This window comes from Symphodus melops (assembly GCF_947650265.1).
Source record: "Symphodus melops genome assembly, chromosome: 7".
In the NCBI taxonomy this organism is placed as follows: domain Eukaryota; kingdom Metazoa; phylum Chordata; class Actinopteri; order Labriformes; family Labridae; genus Symphodus; species Symphodus melops.
This window is the reverse complement of record NC_136697.1, coordinates 9,608,374-9,624,022: the sequence shown is the minus strand read 5'-3', so window position 1 is coordinate 9,624,022 and position 15,649 is coordinate 9,608,374. Positions and strand designations below refer to the sequence as shown.

At 39.4% G+C, this 15,649-nt stretch overlaps 1 protein-coding gene across 1 annotated transcript; it reads right to left on the bottom strand.

The window, feature by feature from the left end:
* Nucleotides 1–7,550: 7,550 nt before the first annotated feature.
* On the bottom strand, nt 7,551–15,628 carry LOC306827192 (solute carrier family 22 member 13-like; the record flags this gene model as incomplete). The annotated part of the gene is made up of 10 exons (XM_079348862.1): nt 14,458–15,628; nt 14,272–14,375; nt 14,006–14,160; nt 13,619–13,787; nt 13,416–13,536; nt 12,405–12,499; nt 12,059–12,273; nt 10,941–11,049; nt 7,853–8,059; nt 7,551–7,620 (listed from the first exon to the last, which is right to left on the bottom strand). The coding sequence occupies exons 1-10, from the start codon at nt 14,830–14,832 to the stop codon at nt 7,551–7,553; spliced, it is 1,620 nt and encodes a 539-aa protein (XP_079204988.1). The 5' UTR covers nt 14,833–15,628.
* Nucleotides 15,629–15,649: the final 21 nt, after the last annotated feature.

Below are 15,649 nucleotides of genomic sequence, written 5' to 3'. Positions count from 1 at the left end.
CCAGAGTATTATAAAATGACTCAAATCAACACTTATAAAAGATATTCACACACAGTTGATTGATTATAATAATGGCATTGATGAGCAAAGCCTTTGTTTGAGAGGATTTAACTGATTATAATATGATTACTGAATTCTCCAATCAATTGAAATCATGATCAAAGCCAATCTAGCACTAATTACAAATCATACAACAAATTAAAAATATTAGCCCTAATACAACAAAACACTATATTTTGCTTCTTTGCAGCATTCACAACTATTCATCTCTTTATGGAGAGTTCTACTGCATTTCTCACTACCAACAGCTTTTTAAAAGAAAAGGTAATTATGATGAAGGATTTGGGCACAAGCAACATAAAGACCACTGGCTTCAGAAAAACAAAGGCACAGATGAGCCAGATGCTGTGTCTACTCCTAAAATGACAAAAAGTACAGCAAGCAAATTGAACACTTGCGATGGCATCAGAGAGTCTTCTGCTAATGTCTTTGTCACAAAGTCACCTGTGAGACAGTTGGGATCCAGTAGTACTGCTGATGTTAAGGGCAAACTAAAAATGAGCTGGCCACCAGAGAAGAAGAGTGCCGGGGTGAATCCATCACAGCAAGCTTGCATGAAAAACAAGATATCAGATATTTGCAAAGCATCTTCTTTTAGTAAGAGCTTGTCAAAGGATCCAAAGAGTGACACCAACCAAGTAAAGGTTAACCATGGTGGAGAACATAAGGACAAAGTGAAGGCACTGTCAAGCTTCTCCATGTCAGACATTAAGGAAGTATCTAAGACAAGAGTTTATAACTCAACTGAGAAGTTCACTTCAAAGGAAACCAAAACAAGAAATGATCCGATCAAAGCAGGGCCTTTCAAAGACATTGTGGACAAAGACATCACTCCAAGAGTGCTTCACTTTTCTGTGCCAACCCAAGAAAATAGGCCAACTGACACAAACCAAAAATCAGAACAGAAAAATGGGACACCAACTTCAAGAAACAATCACATCCAAAATCTCAAAAGGCAAGACTCTTATTCGAATAAAGCTAAGAAGTCTGTAAGGTTTTCTCCTAATGTTGACGTTGCTCAGTATGAACTAGCCTCTCAACCAAACCCAAGAGACAAAGACAAAGAGGACACTACTCAGGTCTTAGACCAGACTGAAGATAGCATGTCGAGTCATTTGAAGGGTACAAAAGATGGCAGTAATGAAAATAATACTGACCATTTGTCATTGGAGAACAAAGGTGAAGCATTCCTTGAAGTCCCTGAATTTAAATGCAACAGAACAAGCGAGACATCAAACCAAGAGCCAGACGTTAAAGTGGAAAGCAGTCAGGAGATCCAACAGGCCGAGTTAACAGTTCCAGATGAAGTTGTAGACAAGGTTGAGGAATCATTTAATGCTTTCACTGATACTGTTAAATCTACTCAAGAAGTTGCTGAACATCAAGAGCCATTTGAGAGATCAGATATCAATCCAACAGAGTCCGTCAAAACAATGAAATCAGAAAATCCAAGTGCTCCTATAGAAAATCTGAACAGAAAGGAGGATGAACTTGGGGGGAATGAAAATACGTTAGAAAAGACTTTTGATTCTGCCAAAGACCAAGAAAGTGTCAGTCTGAGAAAGACTGTTGAAAGAACAAACTCTCTGAAGGGTTCGGCAAAACCTGCTGAAAAGCCAAAGGCCAAACTTGGATCCTGGTCCAAAGGAAAGAGTCCTTTATCCAAACTCTTCACAACAGTCGGAAGTGACAAGACAAACAAAGGTGAACCCAAAGATGGAAAGAAAACAGATGCCAAACCAAGTGGTGGACTTCTAGGAAGACTGTTTCAATCAGCCTCAGAGAAGACTGAGGACACAACAAAACTGGCAGCGCAAGATGAAAGTAATGACAAAAAACATACAGATGACAAAACAACAGAAGAGGTAAAGGAGCCTGCTACTGAGGAGACAATAAAGAAAGGTGACATGGTGGACGTACCAGTGCAGGAACAAGAGGCTGCAGAGCACAAAAATGAAGAGTCACATTGTCCAGAGCTCAACAGACAAAGTCAGGCAGTAAGCAAAGAGCCATCTGACCTGCTTAATACCGCAACAAGTGATACATTTAATGAGCTAACTTCTCCAGAAAAAAGCGAAGCAAATTCAACTGATGATCAAAACACAGATCCACAAATGAGTCATTCACTTTGCTTGTCCTCCACTGAAGCCGAGTCTAAAGATACTCCTGGTACTTTTGAATCAGAGAGCCAAGCATCCAACGAGTTAAGCATCCAGCCAATAGCAGAGAAAAGAGATGACGGAGAATTCATAGCTCAATTTAATAATGATACTTTTGGGGAAAATGTGAGTTCAGTCAATGTCGAACCATTAGCTATTGAGGTAGATACTGATGATTCAGATCAAACTCCAAATAATCTGCTTGATGCTAGAGACATAGAAGGACAAGACCTGTTTGGTGGAGCGCTGCTTGATAACAACCATGTTTTTCATCTAGATTCGACTGATCTTTTTAGTTCACCTGAGAGTGATCCATTTTCAGCTTCTTCAAGTGACAAGGTTCTGCCCCAAGCAGCTCCTACTGATACTTTTAGTCTGCTCAATTCTCAATATGACTCAATATCGGCAGTAGGGGAGGCAACGCTTAGCCTGACAGATTCCCTTATTGTCCCTGATGCAGCACCTGTAAACCAAACAGGAACTCAAAGTCCCTTTAATCCAATCGGTGAGACAAAAGAGCAGGAAACCAACTTTGACATCTTCAGTTCAAATGACTTTCTGTTCAATCAATCACCAGCTGATAATGTGCCTCAGCCAGACAGAGCCAATCCTTCAACAAACCAACCCTCTGACTTTCCCGACGACATATTTGGAGTCAGTGACGTCTCTGGCACTTTAGATGTGTTAACAATGCTGTCACCGTCCAGCCCTCAAACTTCTGACTCACTGAACGATTTACTAGGTGCAGATGCATTTACTGCTGTAGCTCCTTCAGCAAAGACAGATCTTTTTGCTGGTGACATCTTTGCATCTGAACCACAGCTGCTGCCAGTATCTGAGCCAAACGATGTGGATTTTTTGGGGGACAGTCTTTTGGTGTTGGATAACAACAGCAGTGAGCAACCAGCACAAAATACTGTCACAAACAGTAGCTGGATGGATGATCTACTCGGATAAAAGGAGTACAATGTTCACATGATTTAACACAATCTGAATGCACAAAGGTTAAAAAGAAAAAAAAAAGATACGCCACAAAGTGTCTTAAATGCAAAAAACTGTATACAATAACCATTAAAATCTAATCACTAAAGAAAAAAAAAGACTTTGATTATTAATCTGTGTAATTTACTATTACTTTCATTTTTAAATATGTATCAAATAAAATATGTGAAAATTGCGTAATTTCAGATACAGACTTTAGATTACATTGAGAAAATTAATGTGTTTTGACATACTTTTATTTACTAAGGTAAAAAAAGCATGAAATGTAATGCAGGCCTATTGTTTTTTTGTTTTTTTTTACTATAACTTTCCATTAATAAACTATTAAAGGCAGAATATGCAACTTTTTGATCCAGTCAGTGTCACCCTTGTCGGTGTCGCCAGCATCAATCAATCAATCAATCAATCAATCAATCTTTATTTGTATAGCGTCAATTCATAACAGGTGTTATCTCAAGACACTTTACAAAAAGCAGGTAAAGGACCTTACTGTTTGTCTGTTAACATTAACAAAAGAGCAGGTAACAAGGCCATGCTCATTGTTATGTTTACATAAAGCAGGTAAAGGAACTTACTTATTGCTATATTACAAGAGCCCAGCTGAATCCGTAATAGCGTGGCAAGAAAAAACTTCCTTTTAACAGGAAGAAATCTCCAGCAGACCCGAGCTCATGATGGAACAGCCATCTGCTAAACTGCGCATGAAACCAACACATCTCTGCCACAATGAATCCTCACTCTAATACGGCGACACACCTCTAACCCCTTAGTTACCAAACTGGAATGTGACATTATTAAGCGCCAGCGGTGGACAAAATTGTCCATCTCGAGCTGCTGTGTTGTGCTAGCAGACTAATGTTAGTGCTCTTTAGTTTGCTCATAGCTTCACACACTGCATACATTTACACATAAAGACAATCATCTAAAAAAGCTTACGTGACCTTCTAATAATCATGAGAACAGTATGTTATTCTTCGTTTCTCTAGTCCATTAATTTAACAACTTTTATACTCAAGGGGCTGAACTAGCCTTCCTTCCCTTCCATGTAAACATGATACGGCTCAGACAACAGCACAGACAGAGGGACTCACGTGTCACATTCATTAGACAGTCATGACTCAAGTTATTTTCAGAGCATATACTCCATTTCAGCTATATTCATGTGTAAAATGTTGCATATCCAGCCTTTAATTTAAAAAAAGTGTTTTAGGTTTGCTATCTTAGTTTACAAATGGTAAAAATGAAGCTGTAAATACGCTGATTTCAAAGTTAATAGTTTTGAATGTATTCATTTTTGATTCATGTGTAATAAAATTATTTTGGACACTGAATATGCTTGTTTAATAACACTTTGAAGTTCAAAATAAAAGTGCCATGCATTATATTATACATTTCAGCCTATACTTCATGGACATGTTTGTTTAAAGTTGTCATTTGAATATTTCAATGTTACAGCTACAGTTAGAATGTTCAACTCAATCACCGAATGCATTAAATTCATAATACACTACAGAGGGAGAAAGGGTTAGTGGAAGGGCAAGTGGTGGAAAACAGTTCATTATTGACAGTTAATGACAAATACAGCAGCATAGATATTTGGTGTTAGTTTCCGATGTTAAGGAATTTTAAACAGATCTACAGTTTAACTGAACATGTTGTGGTGTTTGTTAAAGTCCCATTTCTGTAAAATGTGAAACAGATGAAAGATATAAAAGAAGTAAATCATAAAATATATGAATCAGGATGATGGAAGATGGAAGATTTATACTGTAAAAGTCATCTGTTATTTTCTGCTTCATCGGTCGTCTCAGGAAGATCTTTTCTGCAAGTCTCAGGCAGCAGGAAGCCGTGAGCTCCGTCTATGATTGTTATGCTACTGAAGACTGTGATGGGTATGACCTGATGGTAGACGGCCAGCATGTTGACCAACGGCGCAAACAATCCTCTGACCTATGGCTGTTTGTCTGTAAGGGGAAGTCACACATATGGGTCAAAAACTACATTTTGCTTAAGACATTATGGTGAAACATTCAGCTGCAGAGCCTTTTACTCCCACGTGTCAAACCATTCATCAGAAACAAAAGCAAATAAATGAAGAAATCACTGCATCTTGATATATTTTCCCCAAGTTCTTGCTTTTAAAGTCAGTGAGAACTTACCAGCTCTTGAATATAGACACTGCATAGGCCTATGGTAGACCCCCACATCAGGAGAAAGCGTGCTCAGACAACTAAGGCTGTAACAGCACTGTCATATCCTGAAAAAACAAAACACAACATAAAACAAAACTGATAACTAAATTAGAACGGTAAAATGGTTTTGAATTTTGCTTATATGTGCCCATGTTCACACTGCAGTGGAACAGCGAGGATAAGTATGCAAGAGATTCCCCCCGAACAGAATTGTAGCTATGAATAATGAATCATTTTTTTCTTCCAAAAACCTCCAGCAACCACGTGTTGAGAGTGTGGGCAGGGATTTCAATCGCTCCAAACAAGAACTGAGTAAGGAAGATGCTCAATCCGAAATTTGCCACATTGAGGTACATAAGACAGCAAGGTTCACAGCAAACCTGCTGCACAGACATGAGTGTGACACGCGGATTCTACAGAGCAAAACTGATTAAATACAGGATATATAGATTTATGGCATTTATAATACCAACATTATGAATTTTGCAAATGTAGTGTCTTTTTCCACATAAACTATTAAATAGAACGCACTGAAATATTTGATCCATTTTGTGTTAATAAACTGAAAATGTAACTCACAGCATGTACAATTATGAAGATATATTTCAGCAGCACAGGGGATTTAAATAAAACTTGAATGCCTCCTTTGTTTCTAATTTCTTTCACATCAATCTGTAATAAAAAAATATCTCAGAAAAACTCTTCTTCCAAGTGTGATTGATATTCACAAACCTTCACAGTGAGATTTAAAAATAGCAATTGGTGATACTGGATTGACTCTTGTTTTCGTCCCTCTTGTGCTTGGAGTACCTACCATGAAGTTGGGGTTTAAAAGGTTCCTCTAAGCCGGTTTTAAGCACTAAAACAGTTCATCCTGCGGTGTAGAATCAATAAAAAACAGGGAGAGTTCCAACAACTCCGAAGAAAAAGTCCCTGCGATCCGAAAACGCCTATAAAGGTACAGTATGATTAAAATAAAAAATAAAATTGATAAGTGAAAGTTTTATTCACAAGTCAATATTATTTTGTTTACAACATGTGATACAATACAATAGATTACTTTTTTTTTTGAAGACTTTGAATTCATTGAATGTGTATAGATCTAGCATGGGTTCTGTTAAATGCTGAATGTACAACATTTTACACAAAAATATATCAGAAATCCAACATACAACATACTGTACTCAATGCTTATTTAAGTGAGTGTTTTTAGATCATGGTCCTTCCGTGTAAATGTATATGCAGTTTGAAGCTACGAGCAAACTAAAGAGCGCAAACATTAGCCTGCTAACATAACAATGTAGTTCGAGTTGTTTTGGTTTCATGCTCAAGGTTGAAATCTGGCCGGCTGGATCAAAAAGTTGCAGATTCAGCCTTTAATAATATTCGAGAAAAATAAATTATGAACAGGTCTCTAACAAAACACAGAGTTGTTTGAACAGTTTTTATTGAAAACTTCATCACATTTAAGTGGAAAATAGACTTCAGACAGCAGTTAATAAATGAAGAAATGCCACTGTATTAGTGTAATGTAAAACAAGATTAAGCTAAAAATAGAAAAGCATGTCCAGAGTGAGGCAAAAGAGGTGATGTCACTATGTCATTGACATTAATAGGCGTTGTTTCCAGCTATCAAGTCAAGTAAAGTCAAATTTATTTGTATATTTAAAAACAGCTTCAGCTGACCAAAGTGATTTACAGGCAAGACATGTAGAGAACAAGAGGAAAGCAGTAGAGGATATACGAGTTTCATCTTACATCTACATATATATGCAAGTGCAAACACATGTAGCATACGCATTACATACACATACACACACTTATACGTACACACACATGCATAAAAACAGATGCATACCTAGACTAAAAATATGATTTCAACTGGTTTCAAAAGGCCAGGGAAAAAGGTGACTTTGGAGTTAGAATTTAGCAAGTTTATTTCAGATAAGGTTTTTGTGTAACAGCTAAATGTGGACTTAGAGAAGCCAAAAATAATTGTGGGTCCAAAATTGGAAATCAGAAAAGAACTCACATTTCGACTCACTATCAGAAATCATTGAATATCTGCAGTAGTCCAAAAACCAACCAAAGTGAAGAGACAGTCAGTAAGACAGGCAGGTAATATTATATAAGGAGACTACAGTTTGGTGGATTTGCTTTGTGAGAACTCGTTTGATTCATATGTGTTCTTCAGGGTGACCTGTTTCCTGTAAGAGAAAGGAGAACATATTTTAACTGTGTTTTCGTTAACTGTCATTTAAAGTAGACATTACATGTTATTTTATTTATTACATGAACAGCTGAAATTAAGATTGCCAACAGAAGGTGGATATTTGAAGAATAAGTATGATCCTTAACCACTCAAACAAACCCTGTAAATAATACACCTCAGTAATATAAATAGAGATGATCAGGAATCTTAATTGGCTAGCACCATACCTGTTACCCTCAGCCTCATCGGTTGAATCAGGGAGCTCTCTCCTCCGTGTCTCGGGGAGCAGGAAGCTGAGAGCCCCACTGATCAGTGAAAGGCTGCTGAAAACTATAGTGGGAATGGACCAGTGGTAAGCTGCCAACATGTTTACCAAAGGAGCCAGCAGTCCCCCCGCTCTGCTTGCAATGGAGCCCAAACCAGAGGCTGTTTGTCTGAAACAAAACCATACAGAACTCAGTAAAGATTGTCACATCCAAAAATTCATGAGAGCAACCCATCCGGGTACTTTGCCCAAACGATGCCGACCCCGCCCCTTCCTGGGTGAAAACGTTCCTTCTAAATGAATGGTGGTAAATGGAAATTACAAAATTTTCACTCATTGAGCGTGAGGAAAAGAAATACTACAGCGTTTCAAGCTAAATGTTCTTGTTTTTACCAAAGTTTTTTAATGGAAACATTAGCTAGCGCCCTGCAACTGTAGGCTACGTTTGTTTTCACCCAAAAGGGGGCATAGTCACTGGTGAGCCGGAAGTGACGATGGGATGCTCTTTTGAATGAGTGTGATTCTTAGTGCTTAAGAAATTTCATGCGCATCTATTATGCGCAATATTAAAACCACAAGTGGTGATGAAGGGCCTGAAGCACCCTGTGCATGTTGGGATGTGTTGCGACCGCGAGAGTGCAACTGCTGGAGTGCAGCCGCGACACGTGGCCAAGAAGCAGGCCTTACAGTGTGATTTTTGTCAAAGTTTGACATTACGCCATGGCCACGCACTGTAACGAAATAACGTGCAGAGCACAACGGTAGATCTTCAACATGTCTAGAACTCACTGACACTGAGTTTACGAGGATCGGATAAACGCTTTTGTTGGAGTTTGTTCAAATAGGTAACCTGTGAAAAAGGAATTTGAGGCCTTTTTCTTGCATTCAAAAAAATATGGCTGTTTCCTGTTTGGTTATGACTATGAGTCAAAGAGGATTTTATTTAGCTGCATAAAACAATTGTGCATGTTGCACAATAAAACCTCTATGGAGAGTCCTTTTTGAAAATTTCAAGGGGGCGCAACTGAGTCATTTAGCCACGCCCACTTTCTCTACCCACATGACAAGTTTAATTTCTCTACTGGGATCATGTGTGTGATGTTTGATGACTCTACACCTATATTAAGCCCCTTAACAAATTACTTCCTGTTTGTGACAAACAACGCGTCCGTATGACCACGCTGTTTGACGAAACAACGAGAGATCTTCAACATGTCATGAACACACAGACACTAACTTTGTGTCAATCGGATAAATGCTTTTGTCAGAGTTCATTCAAATAGCTAACCTGTGAAACGCAGAAGGAAAAAGAAAAAGGACAAAAACAATCATATGGGATACAATAGGGTCCTCCGCACTGGTCAGTGCTACGGGCCCTAATAACTCTCGGTGAGACAGTTTCCTTAAAGGGGACATATTATGAAAAATCCACTTTGACAGTGTTTTTGAACATTTGGGTAACCTGAGTGTCTATCGACCCACAAAATTTGAAATAAATCCATCCAGTCTTTTGTGTCTTCTTTTTCACAGTTTGTGAAATCACAAGTTGGATTCTGGTAAGAAAATCCTCTCCCCTTGTATCTCTGGCCATTGACTCCACCTCCAGCCCAGAGTAAAACTGTTGTGCAGGTCCGCCATTTTTATTGTCTCTACAGAGGAGTGAGGTCTACTTTGAAAACTCTACTTAATCACTGTGATGTGATGTGTGATTGTAATGTTTGACCTGTTAATGTGGTTCCAATTCAAAAGTATTTCTTCCTCCCCCCTGAACTGCTACCTTATTGTGGTGGGGGAGTTTGAGTACTCGAATGATCCAAGGAGCTATGTTGTTGTCTTTATGCCCCCAGTAGGGTCACCCAAGGCAAACAGGTCCTAGGTGACAGGTCAGACTAAAAGCAGTTCATAAACCCCTATGAAGAATTTAAAATCAAGGACCGTGACGTCACCCGGCATGGCAGAGCTGGGGCCCCACCCTGGAGGCAGGCCTGTGGTTGGGGCCCGCAGGAGTGCGCCTTGTGGCCCGGCCTTTGCCCGTGGGGCCCGGCCGGGTCCAGCCCGAAAGGACGACGCGGGCCTGTCCTCCTGTGGAGCCACCTCCCAAAGAGGAAGCCGTCAGGGTTGGGTGGATTGAGGATCGGGCGGCAGTCGACAGCGGGAGCCTCAGTGATCCGATCCCCGGACGCAGCTTCTGGCTTTTGGGACATGGAATGTCACCTCACTGGGGGGGTGAAGGAGCCTGAGTTTGTACAGGAGGTCGAGATGTACCGGCTAGATATAGTCAGGCTCACCTCCACGCACTGCTTGGGCTCTAGAACCCAGCTCCTCAAGAGGGGCTGGACACTTCACTTCTCTGGAGTTGCCCGCAGTGAGAGGCGGCGGGCTGGTGTGGGCTTGCTCATAGCCCCACAGCCCAGTCGCCAGGTGTTGGAGTCCTACGCTTTCGGGTAGGGGACAGGTCTCTCACTGTCGTCTCGGCCTACGGACCAAACAGCAGTGCGGAGTACCCGGCCTTCTTGGAGTCCCTAGAAGGGGTGGACAGTGCTCCGACTGGGGACTTCATTATTCTACTTGGGGACTTCAATGACAGTGAGACTCGGAGGGGGTTGATTGGGATGGCAGACCGGGGTGGTGGTCCCTCTTTTCAAGAAGGGGGATCGGAGGGTGTGTTCCAACTATCAGGGAATCACACTCCTCAGCCTCCCTGGCAAAGTCTATTCCACGGTACTGGAGAGGAGGATCCGGCCATTAGTCGAACCTCAGATCCAAGGGAGGGAGGTGTTCCTTCCTAAACCCAGGACAAGCCGGAGAGACTATGTCTCTCGGCTGGCATGGGAATGCCTCGGGGTCCCACAGGAAGAGCTGGGGGAAGTCTCTGGGGCGAGGGAAGTCTAGGTGTCTCTGCTTAGATTGCTGCTCCTGTGAACCAGCCCCGGATAAGTGGCAAAAAATTGATGGATGGATGGATGGATGGATGACTGATGTTGTCGTTGATGTTATGAGAAAAAGACTGCCATGTTGAATTGTATCATGAGAGTGAGAGAGAGACTTACCGAAAAGATGTCGGGAACAGCTCCTGAACGTACACATTGCAAACAGATCCAGCCCAGTTTATAAAAAAACGTCCTGAAGTTGCTAATGTGGTGATAGCAACAGCGTTATCTTGAACAGAATAACACAGAGTAAGAACAAGCCATGTTGTAGATCTTCATTCTTATATCAGACTTTCAATAAAGGATAATTAAGTGGCCTAAAATAATTAACATAGTCTATTTTTTGTGTAGTGTACTATTTAAGCCTGTTTTTATCAGTTCAATGTCACCTTTCAGCCATCTTTCCTCTCCGAACCTATTGCATACCATTCTGCTGCCATATTTGTCCAGCAAGCACTTTCTAGCTTAAGCACCAAGAAAGTAAAAGTAATTCTCATTTAACCAACCAAAAGGCTGCTTTTATAAAGTACACAGACAGGCGGCCTGATCTATCTTTTAGACATGCTCATGCAACCTAGCAAGCTAGGCTAACTTGTAAGGTTAAAGTAAACTAAATTAATTATTTAAGTAACTTTAAATTATGAGCCATTTGAGCTGTCTGACAGATGTGTGAGCGATGACCTCACCACTGTCATGATAGGCAGAATTTGAATATGAAGACAGATATTTTCCAATGAAATGAACATATTTTAAACTATTCTGTAAACAAAAATGAGGAGTTAACACTTTATAACTAAAAGAAATTCTTGGGGGCGTGCGTCCCCATGTATTGAGACTACAGTCCTTGCTCAGGTGGCGCGTGGCGTTTCTCCCGCATGTCTCTCCCCACTCTCACTCCCTCCTTCCGACTATCCACTGTCCCTTCTACAATAAAGGCTGTAAAATGCCCCAAAAATTTAACTATTTTAATTGACCCAAAAATTTTAATATTTAAACGAACAATGGTGCCTCAGGGACAAACTTGAATTTCCCTCGGGATCAATAAAGTATCTATCTATCTATTTAAACCTCTTCAATTAAAGCTTGGCTGATCCTGCTGCTTGTGGAGCTACATAAAAAGTTTTGCTACTAGCTTGAGGATACACTATATGAAAGCTGCACCAAGTTTTATGGCAAAACATCTTGAGATATTTCATTGTGGACCAAAGTGTTGTCAGATACATTTTAAGGTGTTTTACCTTGAGGAACAGCTAAAATTAATGAGCACAACAATCCTCCAATCAGAAGCGTTGACATCAGAGACACTTTTCTTCCCAATGCCTCTAACAGCCATATACAAAGTATGTGAGCTGGTAGTTCAGTAAGACCAAACATGAGCTGCGTCACAAAAATGTCCAAGCCAAAATTTCCCACATTAAATGACAGGCAGTAGTAGGCAAGATTCAGCGAGAACCTAAGGGGTTTCACAAGGGGAAATAAACAAGTATTTAGTGACTAATCATAATTTATTAATATTATTATTTGCATCTTAAAGCTTGATTCAAGGGCTCTGTAGCATCATGGGAAATATAAAAAGTAACTTACCATCCAAGTATTAGTGTAAAAAAATACTTCCGAAGCACAGCTGATTGGATAAGAGTTATTATGCCTCCTTTTTTGTCATTTTCCTTTTCAACAATCTGTAATGCACAGGGGTTGGACACAATCATGCCAACGTTTGCTTATGTTAGCATTTCGTAATATCCAACAGCCTTTCTAAAAGGACGCATGGTATTTAGTTTTGCTTCTCACTGTATCAGTCACAGAGGTTATCAACATGGTATATTGTTGTTGTTCAGCTATTCTTGCCTATGCTCCTATAAATACTTCAGGCATTTAAGTAAAGTCCAATAAAACAAGTCAACAAGAGATGGCGCTCAATAATGTACACAATCCTGAGTTGGACTTACATTTTCTGCCACAACAATTTATTTAAAAAAAACCTAAAGGCCTAAAGACCTCTCTAAAAAAGAATCTAAATGTTTCTTTTCTTAAAGATTTTCTGAAAAAAATATTTACTTTTTTACAATGACATTATTGTATTTAATTTAAACTACAGATACATGCTAAAACGTAATTGTAAAACTGTTAATATTTTTGGAATATTATTCTTATTGAGACCAAAAACAAACATTATTTAGATAAATTGTATGTGATTTTAAAATGTTTCAACAGACCCTAAATGGGGTTGCCACTATCCCCATGATCTGTAAAACATCAATGTCTTCCATCCAACAAATATTGTAAAATATTTATCTGAGCTGTTCATCTTTAAATGTAATCACTTCAAGTTGACCGATACTAGTTTAAGTTATGTAACTTTGGTTTGTCTAATATAAAATTCCCAGATTAATTCAGAAAAATGCGACAATGATGCAACTGTTCCCAGTCGTCCCTTATAGATACCATTATGGTTTGCAGGTGTTCATCATATCACAAAAATTACTTTTCCATTATTTTTCACAATTAATGAACCGCTCTTGTTTATTATTAATTGTACACACAATATAGGTTTTTAATCAACAGCAACAAATCTTTTTTGGTTGGCGTCAGTACCTTTTCCAGCAGAGACTCTGAGAAAGGTCGCTTGTTTATTGCTGCCACTTTGGTAATTAGTTGTTTGGCTTCTTCTATCCTTCCTCTTTCCAATAACCACCTGGCCGACTCTGGAATAAACCTGACAGATAGCAAAAAATCTATCAACAATGCATAATTGAACTTTAAATCAATAAAGTATCATAAAGAAAAAGACTGTGCACCATATGTAAACAGCAACAACCGCAAGTGGAGCTGCCGTGATAAATTGAGCTCTTCTCCAGTCTCTGATGAAGTAGATCAAACCAGCGAGAACACACTGTCCAATGGCACCAAAGATCTGAGTAACACATGATCCCCATGATCTCCTGGAAACCCCAATCCACTCAGTAGCTAGAAACAACAAATCAGTGGTCAGGTTAATTAACTATTGAGCCCATAACGCCTCAATAGTTGTAGTTGTAATAACACTGACAGACATAATGGTGATAAATGCACAACACAAACATAATTCACCAAACACGATGTACAACTGAACATAATTATATTGCTAGATAATGTAGATAATGGAAAATAAATGTTTTAATTTAAGTATGATAGTTCATATTTACCCAATATGACACCGTTCAGTCGAAAACCTCCATAGCCTATTCCCAACATGAACTGGGATACCAAATAAAAATAGAAATTGGGACTTAATCCAGTTGTTACAGTAAAGATGAGCATAAGAAAGAAAGGTATCTGAGCTGCTCGTTTACGACCAAACCTGGAAGAGATAAGACCCCTCTGGTCAGCATGTGTTAAATCATCAAATGTTATCTTGTGTGACAGTGATAAAAGATGGTTCAGCTTAAAAAACCCTCTCAGGTCTACTTACGATTCAGCAAAAGGTCCAAATAGAAGACAACCTACAAGAATGCCAGCCATTAGCACCGACTGCGCTACTTCCAACAGATTAGCCTGGTCACATATGAGATCAAACTGTCGGAAATAATAAACAGATGATGAAAAATGTGTTTTTTATCTTTGTGTTTTAATTTTTAGCATACATGTTATTGCTTACATCGGTGACTATGGTGGCTTCATACAGTGTTTTGCTGTACACCCATCCATCCTGGCACCCTGTGGTCTCATTCAGTCCGTGCTCCCTGATGGTACTAATGTTCCAGTCCACAGGTTTGAACATCCTACACCTGCTGAAGGTCCCATCCTCCCTCCGGGGCAGAGTCAGGTTCAGCTGCTCCTCTGTGCTCAGGCCATGATCAGCATTGAGGATCCAGTCTGTGTTACAGTGCCGCTCTGGATCTGACTGGATGAAAAAGACGCTGGAAAAGTGAAAAGGCAGAATAACATTTGGGAAGCAAAGCGCAAATAGGGTGATCTTTTGAAATAATCCAAACTCGCCGATGTTTCGGAGAATCTCTCCAAAGTCTGCCATGTTCAGGGAGCTGTCCTTCACTTCAACAAAGCTCTCGGAGAATGACCTTTTAACAGTGCTAGTTAATGTATAACCGTTGACTGTGGATTTCAGGAAAGATGAGACAGCCTTTAAATGGTCCTTTCTTTTTGCAGAAAAAAGGTAATTTTGTGATTATTTAAGCAAATAGTTCAACAGCTTACCCTTTTCTGTATAACATCTCCCTGAAGTCAAGATATGAACCTACAGTAGCTCTGTCTACTTTGAGAACTTCAATTTAGTAATACCAATATCAAACATGTCAAATAACAAGATTTTTGAATGTTATGGAGTCAACATAATGTCCAGATTGGAAAATATTTTAATCTTTTTTTTTTTTTTTTTTTTTTTTACAAGTAGGCCTACCAATGAAACAGAGATCTCAATTTGAAGAGAGACGTAGACCATCTCATTTGTATGTGTACCATAACAAACCATCACTATATTCTGCTTCTCTGTGTTGTTGATCTTTCATTAACTTTTACTGTATGCTGACTCAGCAAACCTTTTATGCCAGCACCGTTACAAAGCAGTTAACCTGTTACATCATAGTGACCAGGATCCCTGACTAACTGTGTGCTGTAAAAATATTGTGCTTAGATATGCAGACCTTAAAGGAAACTGAAGGGAATATTATGGTTTTCTGACATGTTTCCTTTGATAGACTTCTGTCTCAAAAGAGTCCCGACATTATAAAGTTACATAACGCAAAGTGTTAAAAGCCCTTCTGGATGATCCCAGGAAGCAACTTGAGATGAGTCGGAAATGTGTACTCTGTGGAAAACAACTAAAAATGTTT